At 43.6% G+C, this 21926-nt stretch overlaps 1 protein-coding gene across 2 annotated transcripts in view; it reads left to right on the top strand.

Moving 5' to 3' along the window:
- The window catches only part of ctdp1 (CTD phosphatase subunit 1), a 295146-nt gene that overhangs the window by 55061 nt on the left and 218159 nt on the right, over positions 1–21926 (top strand). For both annotated transcript variants that reach the window (XM_033019051.1, XM_033019052.1), the window contains exons 4-6: positions 4239–4367; positions 6082–6232; positions 17454–17544. In XM_033019051.1, coding sequence (XP_032874942.1) covers positions 4239–4367; positions 6082–6232; positions 17454–17544 — 371 coding nt within the window. The remainder of the gene's footprint in view (positions 1–4238; positions 4368–6081; positions 6233–17453; positions 17545–21926) is intronic.

The following is a 21926-nucleotide window of genomic DNA, read 5'->3' as shown; positions in this document are numbered from 1 at the left end:
TGGTCAAAAGTACTTTTGTTAACATGTTGCATTAACCATTCACTTTCTCAGGTGAGTATAATTGATCTGGCAGCATTTTTCAAAGTTAGCAGGGGTATTTGTTCCATTGTCTTGGCGCCAATGTTTTAATTCCTGAATCAGTATCACTAAAAGCAGGTAATGTGCTCATTAACACTTTGTTGTCTGTGCATGCTGCTTGTGCCAAGTTGGTTGTCATCTTTTCCATGTTAAAGCATACCTGCACTTCAGTGTGTGGTGGTTAAAGTGTTTTGGGAATGTTGTTGCTCTTCCTGAGTCCAGTAGGTGGCTCTCACGAGTATCTGATCTATTATCGGTAGATGGTGCTATCGCTTGATAATTGTACGGTTTGGAGTCTGTTCTGATTGTTGTTACTGCTTTTATATTTATTTGTCATGTCACTTGCAAACAAAATCTTTTTTTGCTTTTATGGTTTTTCAACATAATTATGTTTAGTTGCTTTATTGTTAATCATTGTAATTTTTTGTAATCACTGCTTCAGAGTTTCTCGATGTGTTGTGAACTTGTGCCTTTCTTTCCTGCATCATTCTGCAGATGAATTTATTGGAAAGGGCACCTGGTGTTTAACAGGATATGTTATAAAGATCTGTAGCAAAACGTGGGTTGTATTCCCATGGATAGACATCATGGAAACAGGCCCCTTGCCGATCAAGATCCCCCATCTACCCTTGTTCCACCTGCCCACATTTGGCCCATTTCCTTCTAAACCTTTTCTATCCATGTACCTGTCCCAATGTCTTTTAAATGTTTCTATAGTTTCAAAGGCCTTTTATTGTCACGTGTACCAATTAAGCTACTGTGATATTCGTATTACCATACAGCCATACTAAAAAAAAGCATCAAGACACACAACTACATAAAAGTTAACATAAACATCCACCAAAGCGGATTTCCCACATTCCTCACTGTGATGGAAGGCAATAAAGTCTAATCTTCTCCCCTCATTTACCCTAATTACTGCCTCAACTACCTCCTCTGGCAGCTCATTGCATATACCCACCGCCCCTTGTGTGAAAATGTTGCCCTTCAGGTTCCTGTTAAATCTTTCCCCTCTCACCGTTAACCTTTGTCCTCTGGTTCTTGATTTCCCTACTCTGGGTAAAAGACTTTGGGCATCTACCCTCTCTATTCCCTTCATATATATCCCTATAAGATCACCCTTCATCCCCCTCATCATCCTTGTGTGGGAGAGGGAGTCGTGTGGGAACTGTTCCCAGTGGTGTGATATCCAGAGCAAGTAACCAAAGTGTTTAAATGAAAGGTGTGTTGTTTAGAAGTGAATCAGAGAGCTCCTTCATTCGCCCGAAACTCACAAATAGATTCCCAGTTTTTTGTTGTTATTCCTATTTAATTGGAACTTTGAGAATGACTTATGTGAGCAAGGGTATCTGATAATGTCAAGATTCAGATCAACAAAGGATTTTCGGTTCATTGTGTCGTAACAGCATAGAAACAACCCCTTTTGCTCAACCTTTCCATGCAGACCAAGTTGCTATCCTGACCAAGTAGTCCCAAAGCGTCTGAGACCTAGTTTTGATCCTGACCTTGCGTGGTGTCTTTGTGGAGTTTGCACGTTCTTCCTCCTACATCCCACAGATGTGTGGGTTTGTAATTTAATTGGCCTCTGTAAATGACCCCTAGTGTGTTAGGGAGTGGATGCGAAAGTGTGAACGGGTGATCAATGGGAGGCGTGGACTCGGTAACCAAAGAGCCTATTTCCATGCTGTATCTCTAAAACTAAATCTTTCTCCTCTCACTTTAAATTTTATATTCTAGTGTAATACTTCTTTACCTTGGGGGAAAAAAGCCTCAATCTATCTACTCTCTCCTTCATAACACTAGCCCTCCAGCCTTGGCAACATACTTGTGAATCTAGAACTGCACACAATATCCAAGTATGGTCTCACCAATGTCTTGTACAGTTGTAACATGACATCCAACTGTTGTACTCGGTGTCCTACCTCATGAAGTTGAGCATGCCAAACACCTTCTTTACGATCCTTTCTACCTGTGTCGCCACTGGCAGGGAACTATATACCTTTTCCTTCTGATGTCTCTATTTCATACCTTTCTGCAGGTCCATTTACTGAGCAAGTCCTCCCTGGTTTAATTTACCAAATATAACACTTGTCAATTATCTAAGTTCAATTCCATCTGTCAATTCTCACTCACTTTCTCAGTTGATCTAGATCTTGTTGTAATTTTAGATAACCTTCTTCTTATTCCACTATACCACTAATTTTACTTCTTCTTATTCCACTATACCACTAATCCTCAAATTTACAAAACCTGCCAACTACATCCAGATCTTGCTGAATTGTTGTGTAGGTTAAAAATGGTTTAACGGCCTATCCTGATTCCTATTTTTCTAATAATAATAATAATAATATACTTTATTGTCATTGCGCATAAGTGCAATGAGATTTGGGTATGGAGCTTCCATCCGACATCATAACTTAAGTAACTACTAAAATTTAGGTTTAGATACCCCGATAACATGGTTTGTACAAAGAACATTACAACAGTAAAATAGTAAAAACAGACTAAAGTGCTGATGTGTCTGTGCGACGTGACCATCCGAGGGAGACAGTCCGTGGGGGTGGGGGGCACTCAGCAGGGCCGGAGAATAAGAAGTAAAATATCACGTGGTTTAATATGGTCTTAAATTCATTCACATTTCTTGTTTGACATGAAACATCTTCCTAGTCAGTCAGAGTTGACCTGTTTTGATCAACTTGGATTATTGTCTCTGGAGTGTCACAGGCTGTGACAAAATTGGATTGTTTTCTCTGGAGCGTTGGCGACTGAGGAGAGATGCGTTAGAAGTATGTAAAGTTATGAGAAGCATAGATGAGGTAGACAAGATGGAAATGTCAAAGATTAGAGGGAATGGGTTTAAGGCGAGAGGGCAAAAATTGAAAGGAGATGTGCGGGTTAAATTTTCCTTTTACCCAGAGAGTGGTAGGTGCCTAGAACATACTGCCAAGGGCAGTGGTGGAGGCAGCTACGTTGCTGTCTGCCTCCACCACTGATGGTAGCCACGATAGCTTTTAGATAGGCATGCAGATATGCAGAAAATGGAGGGGTATGTATCACGTGCAGGTAAAGGAGATTAGATTCATGTTTGGCATGGATACTGTGGTCTGAAGGATGTATTCCTGCGATGTACTGTTCCATGTTCTACACTTTGCTGGTTCTTCTAACACTCTCAAGCTCCCAACAATTACTTGATCTTGATCACACTGTGCTGGCCACCTGAAAAGAATATCGAGTTGACACAGGCAATGTGGCAATTGATCTTATTCGGCACCATGGATATTTATAATTCAAAGAGTAGGACAAGTTGATGCACTGCACTAAATTCTGCATGGATCGAACTGGGCATTAAAAAAAACAAAGTGCTGGAGGGATGTAGTGGGTCAGGCAGCGTACGTGCATACTGGGATGGTGGGGGGGGGGGGGGTTGTAGGCTACCTACGTGGAATGTGAAGTGATGTTCTTCCAGTCTGTGTGTGCTCTTACACTGGTGATGGAGGAGGGACAGGGACAGAGAGGTCGATATATGAATGGGAATGGGAAGGGGAGTTAAAATGGTTAGCAAACTGGGTTGGAAGAAGTGCAACTGAACCTCTCTCTCACCTGGAAGGGCTGCTGAGGTCTCTGGATGCAAGGGCAAGAGGAGGTATAGGGGCAGGCATTACATATCCTGTGTTTGCGGGGGGGGGGGGGGGGGGGGGGGGAGTGCCCGAGGAGACGGTGGGTTGGGTGCGGAGGCGTGAATGAATCAAGGAGATGCAGAGAAAATTGACTCTGAAATGCCCCTTTAAAATTATAAAGGAGCAGGACAAACTATAGAAAATATGTCCACTAAGACCTTTGCTGTTAAGTCATGAACTCTGGAGGAGTTTCTTTACCCAGGAAATACTGACAACCTGAATTTTGTAAACCCAGAGTGGTTGAGGGATTTCCCGAGTGCATTTAAAGTGAAAGCCAGGTGGCCCTCGAGGGACAAAGAATACAAGACAATGCTGGTGTAGTTCAATAGAGTTGGAGGAGGCTTAAATTGAGGATCGAATCCGACAAGGATTCGAAGATTAGCCATTTTCTGTGTTGTAAAGTTTCTCTGTACATGATAAATTAACAGATGTGTATGGATGTGTAATTTCATGTATCTCCTCTCCCCCACCACCAACATACAGCAAGCGGAGCAATTGGGTCGAGAGGATCAGCAGTGGCTGCACAAGAACCGGAAGTTAGTGTTGATGGTGGACCTGGATCAGACTTTAATCCACACGACAGAGCAGTTGTACCAAAGAATACCCAACAAGGTGAGCTGCAGCTCTTGCTGAGTACCAATTTATCACCATTCCTTCATTGTCACTGTGTGTTAATCCTGGAAGTCCTTCCCTAGCAGCACTGTGCAATCACCTTCAGCAGAAAGGCTCCATGATCATGGACCTCTCAAACCCGGGCATACTTCTCCCCTCTCCCGTCAGGCAGATGATACTAAAGTTTAGTTTAGCTTAGAGATGCAGCATGGAAGTGGGCGCTTTGGCCCACCGAGTTCATGCGGCACCTGTTCACACTAGTTCTATGTTATCCTACTTTCTCATTTACTCCCTTAACACGAGGGACAATTTTACAGAGGCAAATTTACCTATAAACGTGCAATTCTTTTGGATGTGGGAGTTAACTGGAGCACCCAGAGGAAACTCGCATGGTCACAGGAAGAATATGCAAACTCCACATTCTGCACAGACATCACCCCTAGGTCAGGATTGAACCCTGGTCCCTGATGCTCTGAGACTGATTCCTGGGATGTCAGGACTTTCATATGAAGAAAGACTGGATAGACTCGGCTTGTACTCGCTAGAATTTAGAAGATTGAGGGGGGATCTTATAGAAACGTACAAAATTCTTAAGGGGTTGGACAGGCTAGATGCAGGAAGATTGTTCCCGATGTTGGGGAAGTCCAGAACAAGGGGTCATAGTTTAAGGATAAAGGGGAAATCTTTTAGGACTGAGATGAGAAAAACATTTTTTACACAGAGAGTGGTGAATCTCTGGAATTCTCTGCCACAGAATGTAGTTGAGGCCAGTTCATTGGCTATTTTTAAGAGGGAGTTAGATGTGGCCCAATCTACCTTGTTGCGGCCCTGGCTACCAGCTGCACCACTGTGGAATATTAGGTGTTAGTTGGAGGCTTGTGTACGAAACTCTAGGCTGATGACAGTGTGCTACTGAGGGAGTGCTGCATCATTAGTGGGGTATTACCTCAGAACACGTAGCAGGATGCCAAAGGCTCTGTGGCACTTTGGGAAAGGATGTAGCAGGATATCCTGGCCAATATCCCACATGACCAGATTTTCCATCCTTGCATAATCATGATGCAGGTTGTGTGAGCTTACTATGAGCAAACATGCCATGTTGTTTTAATGCATTACAACAATTACCATACAGCCACCGTGCGTTTTACGTGGCGGTTACGCATTTGAAAGGCAGCGAGTAAATCAAAAAGCCTGTAAATCAAGCCTATGTCAGGCATCACACGCGACTATGCTGACATTTGGTGCCAGGCATAAATTTGAGCTTGAAGTTATTCTGAAAATAGGAACACATAAATTATACATTGGTAGTAATTAAACAAATGTGTTATTCTAAAAGCATGTAAATCAAGCACATGTAAAATACAAGGTGCCTGTATTCTACTGGGTGTGATGTGTCCTTAAAGAGGCCTGTGTCACCTCTCGTTGCTAGCATTGCTGTGAAGTGCCCAACGTATGTTAAGGTTTCTCTAAATCCATTGCTCATCACTTTGACAAACCTCCTCATGGGTGCCAAGCTAATTAGAAGCTCTATGGCCAGCACCGCCCTTGCCTTCCGTAGCAGCAGTTTTATGGGCTGCTTAGCAGGCACGATCGGTTTTGCGGCGCGCATGATTCCTGATTTAGTGCTGTGATTTAGGCATGAATTGAAAATTGACGGTGGACTTGCCAGTTCTTTTGGAATTGTAACCCTGCTGATTTTTATTATTGCCTGCAGGGAATAATTCACTTCCAGCTCGGCAGAGGAGAGCCAATGCTGCACACGCGCCTGAGACCACAATGTAAAGAGTTCCTGGATAAAATAGCTAAACTCTACGAGCTGCATGTATTCACCTTTGGCAGCAGACTCTACGCTCACACCATTGCAGGTATGCAAGGCAAAGTTAGTCAACGGCAGGTTAACCAACTTCTCAGAGCTGCCAATATTTTGAAATTCTTAAATTGTTCACAGGACATTGCTGCCTGCCTTCTGAATTGGATTGGTTGCTGGGCCATATCCGAGGGTAGTGGAGGTTTGGGTCAGATTGGTCAGACTAATTGAGGAAGGTATACTTCCTCCACTGGTGGGCTTCAGTGAAACTGATGCATTTTTAGTCTTACTGTCTGTACTAGATTGTAGCTAGATTCTACCTTTGCTGAGAACATAAATGTTCTTGGGGCCATTTATTTACATTGATTGGAGACACAAGGAACTGCAGATGCTGGTTTACAAAAAAGATACAAAGTGCTGGAGTAACTCGGGTCAGACATCAAGCATCTCTGGAGAACATGGATAGGTGATGTTTCTGGTCTGGACCTACAGTCTAAAGAAAGGTTCTGACCCAAAAAGTCATGTTCTCCAGAGATGCTACCCGATCTGCTGAGTTACTGCAGCACTTTGTGTCTTCCCATTGATTCTTTGTTTGATTCTTTATTGCCTTTCGCCACTCTTTGTTATATCATAAGGTCATAAGTGATAGGAGCAGAATTCGGCCATTATGGCTAAGGGGATCAGAGGGTATGGAGAGAAGGCAGGTACGGGATACTGAGTTGGATGATCAGCCATGATCATATTGAATGGCGGTGCAGGCTCGAAGGGCCGAATGGCCTACTCCTGCACCTAATTTCTATGTCTATGTCTATTAGGCCCATCAAGCCTACTCCGCCATACAATCATGGCTGATCTATCTCTCCTGCTGTAATTATGCTCCCAGAGCTATCCCCCTTAGTCTAGTTCAGTAAAACACTGAGTCAAGCACTGGACCACTTGAGGGCCAGTCCCACTTTCACAACCTAATTCACAACCTTTTTTACTCGTGGACATTTTTCATCAAAACGCCCCGACCTACTTGATGCCACGAGTACCTACAACTAGCATCACGATCTACCTACGACCTCATGACGACCATGTTGTAAGTATGAGTCAAGGGCAAACTCGGCAGAGGTCGTGAATTAGGTCATAGACATAGAAACATAGAAATTAGGTGCAGGAGTAGGCCATTCGGCCCTTCGAGCCTGCACCACCATTCAATATGATCATGGCTGATCATCCAACTAATTATCCCGTACCTGCCTTCTCTCCATACCCTCTGATCCCCTTAGCTCATGAATGCGACAGGCCCTTAAACCTTTTATTTTATGAAACAATGACGAATTCCCTATACGATACCCTGCCACACCGTGGGATCAATCCTTCTCTCTGCTTGTCCAAGCCCTTCAGCCTTGTGCAAGCAGACACGTCCAAAAGGTTACGCAGTCACAAGTGCTCCTCCAGAAGATCGACAACAAACCTCGTGGGGGTTACTAGGCTGTGGGCCGATGAGCTTTTTCGTTCAGGTTCGTGACCCAACTCACGGAACTACCTAAATTTTTAACATATTGTGTAAAAATATTAGAAAATCATGCTCGTCAAGACCAAAACCTGCACATTTTTAAGAAATATGAGAAAAACCTCAAATTTTCTGAGTAGTAATTGCCCAATCAATGCACGGTTGACATTGAGGTCGGGCGCAAATTGACCAATCCCGCACTTTGTTTTATGGTAGCTAGGCAGCGAGGACCCTGGGATCATAGCTGCCCCCTCATTACATCAAAACAATAGCAAGGTTTCCAAGGAATAAAGGTAATGCTCACCTTGCTGATAATTTTGTTTTTCCATTGATTTATCTTTATAAAGTTATGATGTGAACTGTTAAATAAAAATGATAAATAACAAATGTAGAGCTAGGGTTAGGATTAGGGTCAGTCAGTTGGTCGGTCTGTCAATCAGTCAACCTATCAGTCTGTCGGCCGGGCTTGTCGTTAGGCTGATGGATGCTGTGGAGGATTGGTTGGGCCATCGGGCCTCCGGCGGGTGGTGAGAGCGGTCGGTTGGGCCAGGCCTCCGGCAGGTGGTGGGCGTTGTAATAATATCCTTTTTACATGCTATTAAGATGCCAACATGAATTCCGTCCCGTCGGTCCCTTCGATAGACATCATATGTATCCGGGAAAATCTCATTATTATTAATGTCCTGTGAAAAACACGTTTCTGTCCCTTGTACAATATCGGGATTATACTGATCCAAAAGTACCTTTACTTCAGAGGTTTTATTCCTAATGCTCTGAAGATTTACCACCATAATTTTTAGTGAGTTCCTGCCTTTACATTTTGTTAACTTGTTTTTAACTGTTGTTTTTGATGTGTAGCGTTGTTTCCCAGCATTCCCTCTACAGTTTATTAAACTAGAATTGGGCCCTTGACTTGATACTAGGCTACTGAGGTTGTGGATTGCGATGGAATACATTTCTGCGGATGGTCCACAGTGTTCTTGGATGTCTGTCTTCTTTAGTACAACTGTAGTGGAAAGTATTGTGGGTGTGAAGACTGGACTTGGTTTAGTTTAGCTTAGAGTTACAATGTGGAAACAGGCCCACTGAGTCTGCGCCGACCAATGACCCCCACACACTAACACTATCCTACACACTGGAAACAATTTACATTTATTCCAAGCCAATTAAACCACAAACCAGTACGTCTTTGGAGTGTGGGAGGAAACTGGATTTTCCCGGAGAAAACCCATACAGGTTACGGTGTGAACGTACAAACTCTGTACAGACAGCACCCGTAGTCGGGATCGAACCCAGGTCTCTGGCGCTGTAAGGCAGCAACTCTACAGCTGTGCCACCCTGTCTCCATGGGGACTGTGCCATGGTCATCATGCACAGCTGCAATGGATAGAATGCTGAGGAAGTCATCAAGCACTTATTTCACTACCTATTATGGCTCCTTGCACTAATTAATAATGTCCTTTGCAAACTAATACAAACCAGAAGCACTGCAGGAATAGTGTTTGCCTCTCCCTTATAAATAACTTGTAAACTGCATTGATTTTATAAGTTCAATCAAGCATTTTTCTTTTATAGAGAAACAGACGCTGAGAACTGATGTTAGACCAATGACATGACAAGTTAATCCTATTTCCCTTGTCACAGATGTTATCTGACCAACTGGATATGTCCAGTAATTTGAATTTTCAATTCAGATTTTCAGCATCAGTCTAGGTATTTTGCCTTGCGTATATGTACATTTAATCTGATTAAGGGGGTTTTGTTTTTGATGTTTTGGAATTAATTGTGCTGCTGCAAATGAACACTGGACGGCAGTATCAACCTGGAACTTGCAACTCCTCTAGCCATTCCATGAAATAAAAATAAATGGCCGTTTCATTTCTTCCTTTTAAAAACAACCTGAAGGAATCACAAAATGATTACAGCAGAGAAGGCTATTCTGCCCATTGAACCAGAACAGCTCTGTCACATCAGCCTAGCGGGTCTGATAAACCCATTCCCTTTTCATTGCCCTCCAATTTCTTTCCATTCAAATACTTGGAGTCAGAGAGAGATGCAGCACCGAGACAGGGCCTTCACCCATTGACACAATTTCAACATAAATCTGATTTTTGATTCTCCCCACATTCCCATCAACTGCCCCTGGATTCTCTCACTCCCCGATGTGTGAAGGTTGGGGAAGGGGCAATTTACAGCGGACAATTAATTCATCCTTGGAATATGAGAGGAAATCTGTTCACCCGAGGAATGTCCACGTGGTCATGAAGAATGCATAGACTCCACGTACACAACACTTGAGGTAAACATTGAACCTGGTCTCTGTCACTGCAAGACAGTGGTTCTACTAGCTGTTCTGTTACCATGGCTTACAAATGGCTTATGTCCAGTTCCCTCTCAAGCACCATGCTTGAATTTTTACTGCTATGTATTCCTGCTGATGTATTCCAGATCCTGCTATTTTTTCACAAAAAATGCTCTTGTTACCTCTAATTCTTTTGCCAATCATCTTCATTCTGTCCTCTGGTTTTGAAAATTGTTTTTTTGTTTAAGCAACAGGGGCAGCACAAATGTAGCGCTATTGCCTTACAATGCTAGAGACCCAAGTCCGATTCTCACTACGGGTGCTGTCTGTATAGAGTTTGTACATTCTTCTTCCGTCCACGTGCGCTTTCTCCCGGGTGCTCCGGCTTCCTCCCACACTCAATAGACATACAGGATTATAGGTTAATTGGCTCCGGTAAAAATTGTAAATTGTCCCTAGTGTGTAGAATACTGCTGGTGTAGAGCGTGATCGCTGGCTGGTGCAGCATCGATGGGCTGAAGGACCTTTATCTGCGCAGTCTGTCTAAAGTCTATTAATAAAGTCCAAATAGCACCAGATTGGCCGATACTGTTAATGCTATTCACACAATGGTTTGGCTGGGTATGAAACCTGATGGCAACAGGGAGTAGAATGTAGACAATTGTGGACATTGCCAACTGCAATTGACATCAGGTGAGATGCACCCCTTGCCATCTTCCCCGTGGCAGATATTTGAGGGGAGGGATCACCCTTTGTCTTTAGAGGGAATCTTTCTGCTACATGGGAGATTGGGACCTAGGGGGTGAGGGCTGTGGGAAGGGGGACAGACGGAAGAATATAGCTAGATAAATGAAGTTAAAACATTCTTCTTTCTTCAGAGGGTGATGGCGAATTGGAACTTATCTACAAGCTGCATTGAATGCTGGTTCATCTGCTAATTTCAAACCAAAGATTGTCAGATGTTTATAAACTGGGAGTATTAAGTATTATGGCCAAAAGACAGGATTATGGATCACCAATCTGTCATCTGCTTTAATGATGGCATAGTTTTAAGGGGCTGATTAGCCTCCATCTGTTTCTCTGTGCTTGGGCTCTTGTGTGCTGGACTTGCCTGGCAGAAGAACTAGGTTCTGTTTATCCTGTCAAGCCCATTGGTAATAGAAACATAGGAACATAAAATATTTGTGCAGGAGGAGGCCATTTGCCCCTTCGAGCCAGCACCGCCATTCATTGTGATCATGGCTGATCATCCACAACCAGTAACCCGTGCCTGCCTTCTCCCCATATCCCGTGATTCCGCTAGCCCCAAGAGCTCTATCTAACTCTCTTTTAAATTCATCCAGTAAATTGGCCTCTACTGCCTTCTGTGGCAGAGAATTCCACAAACTCACAACTCTCTGGGTGAAAAAGTTTTTTCTCATCTCAGTTTTAAATGGCCACCCCTTTATTCTTAGACTGTGCCCCTTTGGTTCTGGACTCCCTCAACATTGGGACATTTTTTCCTGCATCTAGCTTGTCCATTCCTTTTATAATGTTATACGTTTCTATAGATATCATCTCATCCTTCTAAATTGCGGGCCTGAACATCGGGCCGCCTGTAGCGGCGACAGCGGGGGGGTTCGGGAGCCCCCCGGACCACGGGAGGACAACAGAGGAGGACGACTGAATTTTGGAGCCTTCCCTCACAGTGGGAAACTTTGATCCCGCTGTGTGGGGATGTCTGTGTTAAGACTTTGTGTTCTGTGCTCTTTATTACTCGTATGGCTGTATGGCGACCACACATTTCACTGTACCAATTCCTGCCATTGCTGTTCCACTCACCTTAATTGTATCTACCCGTTGGTTATTTACGCATGAGGCAACACAGGATCTGTGAAACCAGTCTTCAGAATTTAACCCTTTTGGTGCTAATATCCAGCAAATTTCTTCTTCTTGGGCAGAGTTCCCTCTTTGGTTTTGTGGGTTCTGAGCTAGCTGATGAGTCAAATGCAAACTCTTCCACAGGTGCGGCAGGAGGTACGCGGTGGGTCAGGCGGGTAATATATGAAGGAAGGAACTGCAGATGCTGGTTTAAACAGAAGATAAACACAAAAAGCTGGAATAACTCAGCTGGTCAGGCAGCATCTCTGCAGAAAAGGAATAGGTGACGTTTCAGGTCGAGACCTTTCTTCAAGTCTTATCTGGACAAACATACAGCTCTGGAGATCAGAATTGCACTGGGGTTCCTGGCACTGTGAAGCAGAGGTTCTACCAGCTGCGCCACTGTGTCTGCCATCTCTGGAAACTCTGGGCGTCCGCATTCCCAGTCAGATAGAGAGTGAGATAAAACTATGTGAGGCAGTGAAGAAGTACAGTGGTGTAGATCAGAAGGAAATGGCACAAACTGCTTTGGAGTGTAGTCAGTATGTAATAGCATAAGTGGCAGACAACCAATAGAGAACAGGCAGCACTTGTTGCTCATCTATAATTGTCCTTGCAGGTGAGGGTGAGCAGTTGCCTTTGTCCACTGCAGATTATTCCTGCAGTCCTGAAGAAGGGTCTCGACCTGAAACGTCACCTACTCTTCTCCAGAGATGCTGTCTGACCCGCTGATTTACTCCCGCTTTTTGTGTCCATATGCTGTTCGATAGGTTATCTAGGATTAGATAAGAAGCAGCAAATATATCTCCAGGACAGGATGTCCATCCTATCTATGCCTCTCATAATTTTATACACATCTATCAGGTTTGCCCTCACCTCTGACAATCCAAGTTGGTGTTCCTATGTACCTGCTGCCTCTGTCCTTAGTAACAGGTGTGCATGGTGTTAAAGTAGCCTGGGGGGGGATGGGAGTGAAGGAAAGTACAGTGCATATTGAAGAAGGACAACAGTTTAGCGAGTCGGGACAGTTAAATAGCTTTATTTTGCAATGGTAAAACAACAAATTAACTCAGGTCGGTAAGACAGCCAGAAATGCGATGCTGCTTCCACAAGTGTGGCACTAGTCTGATACAACTCGTAAAAAGCGCACAAAACACGCCCCCCCCCCCCCCCCCCCCCCCCCGCGCCCACGTGATCGGTGCAGCCAATCCGAGGGTTTGACTAACCAAAGCCACCACCAGGTGTCGCTACAACAGGACAGTTACAATGCCCCAGTGGTGGAGGGAATGACTCTGGCAAGTAGGGGGAATACTCCACCACACACTCCATCACACTCCAGACTTTCGTTTTGTGGATGATCCAAAAACTTGAGTTGCTCATCCCAGGACACACAGCCTTCGATGGCTTCCGTTTGGGTGCGGATCTAATCCTGGACAGACCCAAACAGCACTGCAGGAATGGCCGGCAGTGGACAAAGGTCACCCCTACCTGCGAGGACAATTAGGGGTAGGCAACAAGTGCTGCCTGCACTGTTTGGATGTGGCTGGGGCTGAGAATAATTCTGCTGTTCATTAAAATGCTCTTTTTCCTTCCATGGTTAAGTTCATCCTTTTTTTTCTCGCCTCTCGTCTTTCTCCCCTCCTGGAATCAATGGGTCCTAAAAAGTATTTTAAGGTTCTGATTATCATGACCTTGATATAGAGGTGAAATCTGACTATTTATGCCACACAATTCTGATATCTGATGTATTTTGTTGGTTTTGTCTTCATGCTTTTATTTAATTTGTCAGAAAAGTATATACACATTAAGTATATCTCCATTATCTTGTTTGCAGGTATTATCCTGAGGCAATTAATCTGAATTGCATTGCTCCTTAATTATTAGATGTCTCAAATTTTGCAATCTTCTAATGACTAAGCAACTATTATTACTTGGGTACATTTCATCATCTACATCCTCCCCCTTGGTCAGATACTCCGCCATTTCAATCTGGACTTCCACTGTTACGCTGATGACACACAGATTTACCTTGGCACCAAATCCCCCCACAACCCCCCCCTCTCCCATATCAACTCCTGTTTGTCAGCTATAAAAACCTGGATGCAACATAATTTCCTCAAACTCAACAGCGATAAGACAGAATTCCTCCTCATAGGCTCCAAAGCCACACTCAGCAAAATCAATAACCCCACTCTCACCATCGACGGCACCACTGTCTCCCCATCTCCCCAGGCCCGCAACCTTGGCGTGATCTTTGATTCCACCCTCTCCCTTGAGCCTCACATCCGCCATGTCATTAAAACCTCCTTCTTTCATCTCCGCAACATCGCCAAACTCAGACCCTCTCTCACACCGCCTGCTGCTGAAAGACTCATCCATGCCTTCATCTCCTCCCGACTGGACTATTGCAACTCGCTTCTCCTTGGCATCAGCTCCACCTACATCAACCGACTCCAACTGGTCCAGAACGCAGCCGCCCGACTCATCACCCACACCAAATCCTGGCATCACATCACTCCAGTCCTCAAAAAACTTCACTGGCTTCCCATCTCCCACCGGATCACCTACAAAATCCTGGTCCTCACCTACAAAGCCCTCCACCATCTGGCCCCCCCATATCTCACTGACCTCCTCTCCCCCTACCAACCCTCACGGTCCCTCAGATCCACATCAGCCGGTCTCCTCTCCATCCACAAGTCCAACCTCCGCAGTTTTGGGGACAGAGCCTTCTCCAGGGCAGCTCCCAGGCTCTGGAGCTCCCTCCCCCAACTGATCCGCAATTCCGTGTCCCTCACCATCTTCCAGTCCCGCCTCAAGACCTATCTCTTCACCTCTGCCTATCCTTAGCCCCATGTCCCCGTCCCTTTTCATCTGTGCATTAATTGCCTCATACTGTGTTTTGTATTGAATTCTGTCTTTACTTTGTGTACTAGTCATGTCTCTACTATTTATTTCATTCCCCTTACATGTTTTTCCTCTACATGCTCAATTTTTGTAAGGTGTCCTTGAGACTCTTGAAAGGCGCCCATAAATAAAATGTATTATTATTATTATTACATTTGACAGTCGTCTTCAGCATTTGATGTTAATATAATTAACATGTCTCTCTAAATGTGCAGAGAATGGACAATTTCTTTGATGTTATTTGGAATTTGTTTTTCATTTAACATTGCAGATGTTTTCTGCTAGCAAAGTCCTTGTAACACCAGCATTTGGACAGATTTTTCTATTTTAATGCACAAGATTTTTGAATCTCCCACTGAATCTTGTGAAGGTTTAAAATTAAAATTTGGATCAATTGAAAATCTACAATTCTCCGTTTCGGGAACACAGCAGCAAGCTGGGTTGCTTTTTAGCATTAACCAAAAAAAGTGATTTGTAATCCCTTTTTCTTGTTTGTGATGCCACCCTTTCATTGAGCTTAATTTCGAGTTGTCCTTTTAACGTTACAGCCGTGCGTGCGTGTCACAATATTTCCACCGGTGCAAAAGCAAAACGCTCCACACTGGCAATCCAAAATAAAGTCAGCAAATGGGAGTGTTGGTCAGCAGATCTGGCGCTATCCAGAGAGAGAACCAGAGCTCTCTTTTTCAAATTGAGACCAAGTGGATACCACTGGGAATAAAGTAGCGATAAAAATATAGGATGCTGGAAATGAGGTGAACAGAGGAGAGAACAAAAGGTCGGGTGTGTAATACAGTGGAAGAGGGTGTTAAATGATAAAGAGGGCGAGGGTAGAAGGTAAAAAGAGGATTGTAGGGAAATTAACTGTAGAATTAGTCTTTTGAGAGGTATAGGAGAGTGTGACTGCATAAGGCTGGTATTTGATATTTCATTCTCTTACAATATGTCATTAATCCCATCGAATCCATGCAAACTTTTAGGGAAACAATTCCATCAATCCCATTCCCATACATTTCCATGTTCTCCCTTGCATGGCCATTAAATTCTCTTCTTGCCCACCTATGATGAGTTTAGGTTTATTATTGTCACTTTTACTGAGTACAGTTAAAAGTTTTGTTTTCCATGCTATAAAATCAAATCGGATAATACTATACATAAATGCAATCAAGCCAAACTAATGTATAATATGTTGGGCTAAGGAATATATAGAGTGTGGAATATAGTATAGTTTAGAACAAAGATACAGCATGGAAATAGACCCTTTGGCCCACTGAGTCCACGCCAACTATCAAACATCTGTTTGCACACTAGTTCTATGTTATCCTACTTTTGCATCCACATTGTACACACTATTTACAGAGAGCTAATTAACCTGTGCGTCTTTGGGTTGCGGGAGGAAAACGGAGCATCCAGAAGAAACCCACGTTGTCACAGGGAGAACGTGAAAACTCCACACAAGCAGCACCCAAGATCACGATTGAACCTGGGTCTCTGGCCCTGTGAGGCAGCAGCTCCACCAGTCATGTCACCGTATTGTCCTCCGCATTATAGCACAACAGATCCAGAGATGAAATCCAATGTCCGCAGGGTGGTGGAGGGAATCGGACTGTACCCTAGCTTAAGGAACAGCCATTCAGAAGCTTGATTACAGAGAAGAAGAAGATGTTCCTGAGTTTGGTGGTGCACACCTTTGAGCTTTGCATCATGTGCCCGAGAGGAGCGGGAAGGAAAGGGAATGATTTGGGTGCAAAAGGTCTTTAATAATAATAATAATGGATGGGATTTATATAGCGCCTTTCTAATACTCAAGGCGCTTTACATCGCATTATTCATTCACTCCTCAGTCACACTCGGTGGTGGTAAGCTACTTCTGTAGCCACAGCTGCACTGGGGCAGACTGACGGAAGCGTGGCTGCCAATCTGCGCCTACGGCCCCTCCGACCACCACCAATCACTCACACACATTCACACACAGGCAAAGGTGGGTGAAGTGTCTTGCCCAAGGACACAACGACAGTATGCACTCCAAGCGGGATTCGAACCGGCTACCTTCCGGTCGCCAGCCGAACACTTAGCCCATTGTGCCATCTGTCGTTGGCTGCTTTCCTGAGGCAGTGTGAAGTGTAGACAGAGGTAATTTAATGCAGCCAATTAACCTCCCATCAGCGCACTTCTGGGGCAAAAGGCCAGAGCTCCCTGAAGAAACCAGCCACAGTTATGAGGACGATGTGCAGTGACCAAGATGATTCGGGTCACTGGAGCTGTGCAGCATAAGGATCTGGAAGGTAGCATTCAGGGGTCTCAGTGCTTTTGTCCATACATGCGAGGTTCTTGCAGTTCATGTGGTTAAGAGCAAAGACAGCAGGGTTGAGGAGTGATCACAGCACCATGGAACTGGGACCATTCAAGTTGGAAATCAAAAATAAAGTTGTGAGAATAGGGAACGCAGTAGTTAGGAGAATGTTCTTGTTCTCTGTAGCTGAGTACGAAAGGCATGATGACCTATTTCTTCTCCACTGACCATGCCTGATCTGATAATGCTGATTTAAATCTGCTGATTTAATCTCAGATCTCCTGCACCAGTAGCATTGTAATTTTATGATTGACTGCTTGGGGTACTTGAGACTTTGTTTCTTGTGACTTGACTTTCACCCATGTTTACCTCAAATTTAATAACCAACCTTTTGTTTTGTTTTGCTTTATTTTTAACTAAAGGTTTTCTGGATCCAGAAAAGAAACTTTTTTCGCATCGAATTTTGTCAAGAGATGAGTGCATCGATCCATATTCTAAGACCGGCAACCTGTCGTGAGTACTGTGCTGTGTCTTATAACTCTGTATGCACATGCACCTATTTGGTGCAGAATGCACAGCTGTTAGTTTACAGTCTGTGCAACAACCATATCTGGTAGATGCAATTCTCGTTCCAGAGGATTTTCCACAAAATGTTTAGATTTGTCAGAAATGAGCAAGTTCGGCTGCAGTATTGTTGACATGCTTTGTGAATGGGTTAGTGATTTTTGTCATGTTTCGAGGTCAGAATGTCACATGTCTCATTGGCTAGAAACTGATTCAGAATTGCTCATAGCACGGAAAATATATTGTTTAAGAAGGAACTGCAGATGCTGGAAAATCGAAGGTAGGCAGAAATGCTGGAGAAACTCAGCGGGTGAGGCAGCATCTATGGAGCGAAGGAAATAGGCATTCCTTCTTCGCTCCATAGATGCTACCTCACCCGCTGAGTTTTTGACTACCACAGAAAATATAACAGTCTTTCTCCATACATTCCATTATTCTGATGTATCCATGGTCACCATTCTCACCCCTCAATATAACCCTAACAGTTCTTCCCTGCTGCTGATGCTATTGAGAAACGTACATAGACACAGCCACTTTGATCTTTCACTATCCCAGTACATATTTTCAATTAGCTTTTTTTCAAAATAAAAGATAATCCCCCCCAAACTGAGGGGTCTTAGAAGATATGTTTAAGAAGGAACTGCAGATGCAGGAAAATCGAAGGTAGACAAAAATGCTGGAGAAACTCAGCGGGTGAGGCAGCATCTATGGAGCGAAGGAAATAGGCAATGTTTCGGGTCGAGACCCTTCTTCAAACTCTTTAGAAGATATGTTTCACACCAACACAAGGTAATTAGTTTTTGGAGACGGCACTAGTGAGATGTCATGTAGCCACAGTGGGGAGGAAGTCTGCTTCGCTCAACTTTAGTGCATAAACCTGCCTGCCTGGATTCATCACATCTTCCCATTCCAACTCCAAGCGAGGACATTAACTAGATACATATGATCAACTACTCTGTTTCTCCTGGGGGATTCCCTTTGGGAGCATATGATAGTGGCACAGTGTTCACTTACATGAAATGTCCAAAGTAAATGAGTTGAAGTCTTGAAGAAATGAGTTTTTGGGGGATAAGCTTTTCGCACACTGCCAGAGGAGGAAGAGGAATCAAATATTATTACGCCTAAGGGGCATAGGATGTACACACAAATAGGCGAGGCATTTGATGTGGGTAATTGAAATTGATGCTGATGGTCATAAAGATTGATGTGGCGTGTGTGGGACTTGTATCCATGCTGCGTGGCTTTATGGCTGTATGAAAATCTACAGCTATATTTCAAAGTTCAACATCAAACCTCAAGAAGCACCGGGACAACAGAAGGTAGAAGCAACTCTCAATGTTTATTCCTGTTCAGCTGTTCGCTGTAGGGTGTGGTTGCTGAGTGATGTGTACAGCTCCTCTCATGAGTGCCTCACGCCTCAAGCAGTTTGACAGTCAACCCCTTGGCAATCATCCATTTATCATTAATGGCTTTGTCTCCTTTGGAATAGTAGAAGGAGATTGTTCATGGAAAATAGAAAGCAGAGCATTCTATTTAAGAGAAAAAACGATTGAAAGGTGCTTGTAGTCGGAAAGAACTGGATGTGCTTGTACTAAAATAATTAAAAGGTGGTGTGTGGGTGCAGCAAGCAATTGGAGTCGTATAGTATGGAAACAGGTCATTCGGTCTACCTGCCAAGTGGGCACCCAATAGTATCAACCCCATCTTCCAACACTTCAATCAATGTCCAGACAATTTTAATCCTCATCCAGATACTACTTGAATGCTAGCAGCTACTCTACTTCCACCACTCTCACAGGCAGCATATTCCTCCGATCCCCTCTATATCTTTAGTGTAGGAGGGAACTGCAGATGCTGGTTTAAACTGAAGATAGACACAAGAAGCTGGAGTAACTCAGCGGGACAGGCAGCATCTCTGGAGAGAAGGAATGGGTGACATCACTGATTCCTTCCCTCCAGAGATGCTGCCGGTCCCACTAAGTTACTCCAGCTTCTTGTGTCTATCTTCCTTCTAACTCTTTTACCCCTTACTCCAATTCTATGTCTTTTAGTTTTATTTACCGCTGAAAAACGGAATAGTTGTCTGCACTCTACCTAATGTACATAGCTCATAATTGTATATAGCTCAATCACGTCTCCACTTAACTACCTCCATTCCAGCAAAAAGAGACCTAGTCTCTCCATTGCCCCTTCATAACTGAGAAGCCAAATTTAAAAAAGCCGTAAACTGAAAATATATAATTCGTGGTATGGCCGATATAGAACTGTACAGCTCAAGAATAGGCCCTTCTGTCCACAATGTCTGTGCTGAACATGTTGCCTAGACCAACTCTTATCTGCCTGCACATAAACCATATCCCTCCAATCCCTGCATATGCATGTCCCGATCCAAAACTCTCTTAAATGCCACGATCATTCCACACTATGCGTGTGTGTAAAAAAAAAAAAAACTTGCCCTGCACATCTCCTTTAAACTTTGCCCCTCTCACCTTAAAGCTATGTCCTCTAGTGTTTGATATTCCCATCCTGGAAAAAAAAAAGTTTTGACTGTCTACCACAACCTATGCCTGCAAATCTGGTGTTCTCATTGAAACACGCAGCATTCTAAACGTAGATTTGGAGTTCAGTTTAGGTTATTGTCACGTGTACCGAGGTACAGTGAAAAGCTTTTGATGCGTGCTCACCAGTCAGCGGAAAGACAATCCATGATTACAATTGAGCCTAGATAGATAGATAGATATAATTTATTTGCCGCACAACCAGGGTTGGAGCCATTCACCGTGTACAGATACATAATATGGGAATAACGTTTAGTGCCAGATAAGGCCAGTAAAGTCCGATCAAAGATAGTCGAGGGTCACCAATGATGTAGATAGTTGTTCACCACTGCTCTCTAGTTGTGGTAGGATGGTTCAGTTGCCTGATAAAATCCCCTGGCTGGAGTGTCCAGAATCTGAGGTTGAAGTCTCAAAATAAGGAGTTGGCTATTCAGCTCTGAGATGTGAAAGCGTCTTCACGCAGAAGGCAGTGAGTCTTTGGAATTCCCCACAAAAGGGACGCTTTGGAGGCTCAGTTTCTGATTATATAATAGATTTGTATATATTAAGGAAATAAAAGGAAGTGCAGTTGGTGCTGAAAAGTCATTCAGAGCTTAGAGCTCATCTATGAATTGCTGATAAAACTGGCCATATCCATTTCAAAGCATCCCAAAGTGCTTGAGTACTTTTTGAGGATTAGTTACTGCTATTGTATAAGACAGGTGACAGTCAATTGCCACCAAACGCACTTGCCCAAACAGCAATGTGATAATTAACAGATGATCTGGGTTTTTTTTTGTTAATATTGGTTAAGCACTTTCCTCTGCTCTTCTTTGAAATACTCGCTAGTTATTTACAGTCATCTGTAAAGGTAGATGGGTGCTTTGGATTTGATCCCCATCTGAAATATAACTCCTCCAGAGCAAGGCACTCTTTCTATATGGTTTGGACAAGTTGGCCCGGGTGGCTTGTTTCAGTGCTGTATGATTCAATGCACTGATGTTTATATTTAATTCGCTGTAGTGGAATCTGAAATTGAAAACTTCTAGTGGCCAGAGTGCTGTAAACTGAGTAATTGCTGCTGATTTTTAAAGCTATGTGTAGAATGCAGTCATTTTGTAGCCGTTGCACTGTAATTAATGTAGGTGGAATTAAATGTGTCAACAATTAATATGAAATTAACAATAAGAGCAGCATTTACTACAATGGAGTGGTATAAATAAGCTGGCCTAGGGTCACAACTAATTGGCAGAACGTGAGAATGGAAACTGCAGACATTTCCTCTGGTTTTCTGCTCATCATAAGTGAACCAGAAGCAAACTCACTCATTGCAAGCGTGGAGCTTCCAAGTGTTACAGAAAATATTGAGCAATGCCCCTCAAAATGTCAGTCAATTCTCAACTGCCTACTTTAATTAACATTTTATAAAAGTGGATGAGGATGTCAGTGGAGGATTGAAACTTTTCAATTTACAAACCAGCATTCATGCTTTGGTTGGAAATACTCACATGGTCTTGCAAAATCTATGGAGGGATAAACGGAGATAGCGCGTCAGCTTGTGTAGGAAGGAACTGCAGATGCTGGTTTAAACCATAGATAGACACAAAATGCTGGAGTAACTCATCAGGTCAGACAGTATCTATGGCGAAAAGGAATAGGTGATGTTTCAGGTCCGAAGAAGGGTCTCAACCCGAAACGTCACCTATACCTTTTCTCCAGAGATGCTGCCTGATCTGCTGAGTTACTAAATATGTGACTATATTTAGCGCTTCAGATTGATGACTTTACATCAGC

Source organism: Amblyraja radiata, chromosome 4 (assembly GCF_010909765.2).
Source record: "Amblyraja radiata isolate CabotCenter1 chromosome 4, sAmbRad1.1.pri, whole genome shotgun sequence".
Classification (NCBI taxonomy): Eukaryota; Metazoa; Chordata; class Chondrichthyes; order Rajiformes; family Rajidae; genus Amblyraja; species Amblyraja radiata.
This window is presented reverse-complemented; position numbering and strand designations above follow the sequence as displayed.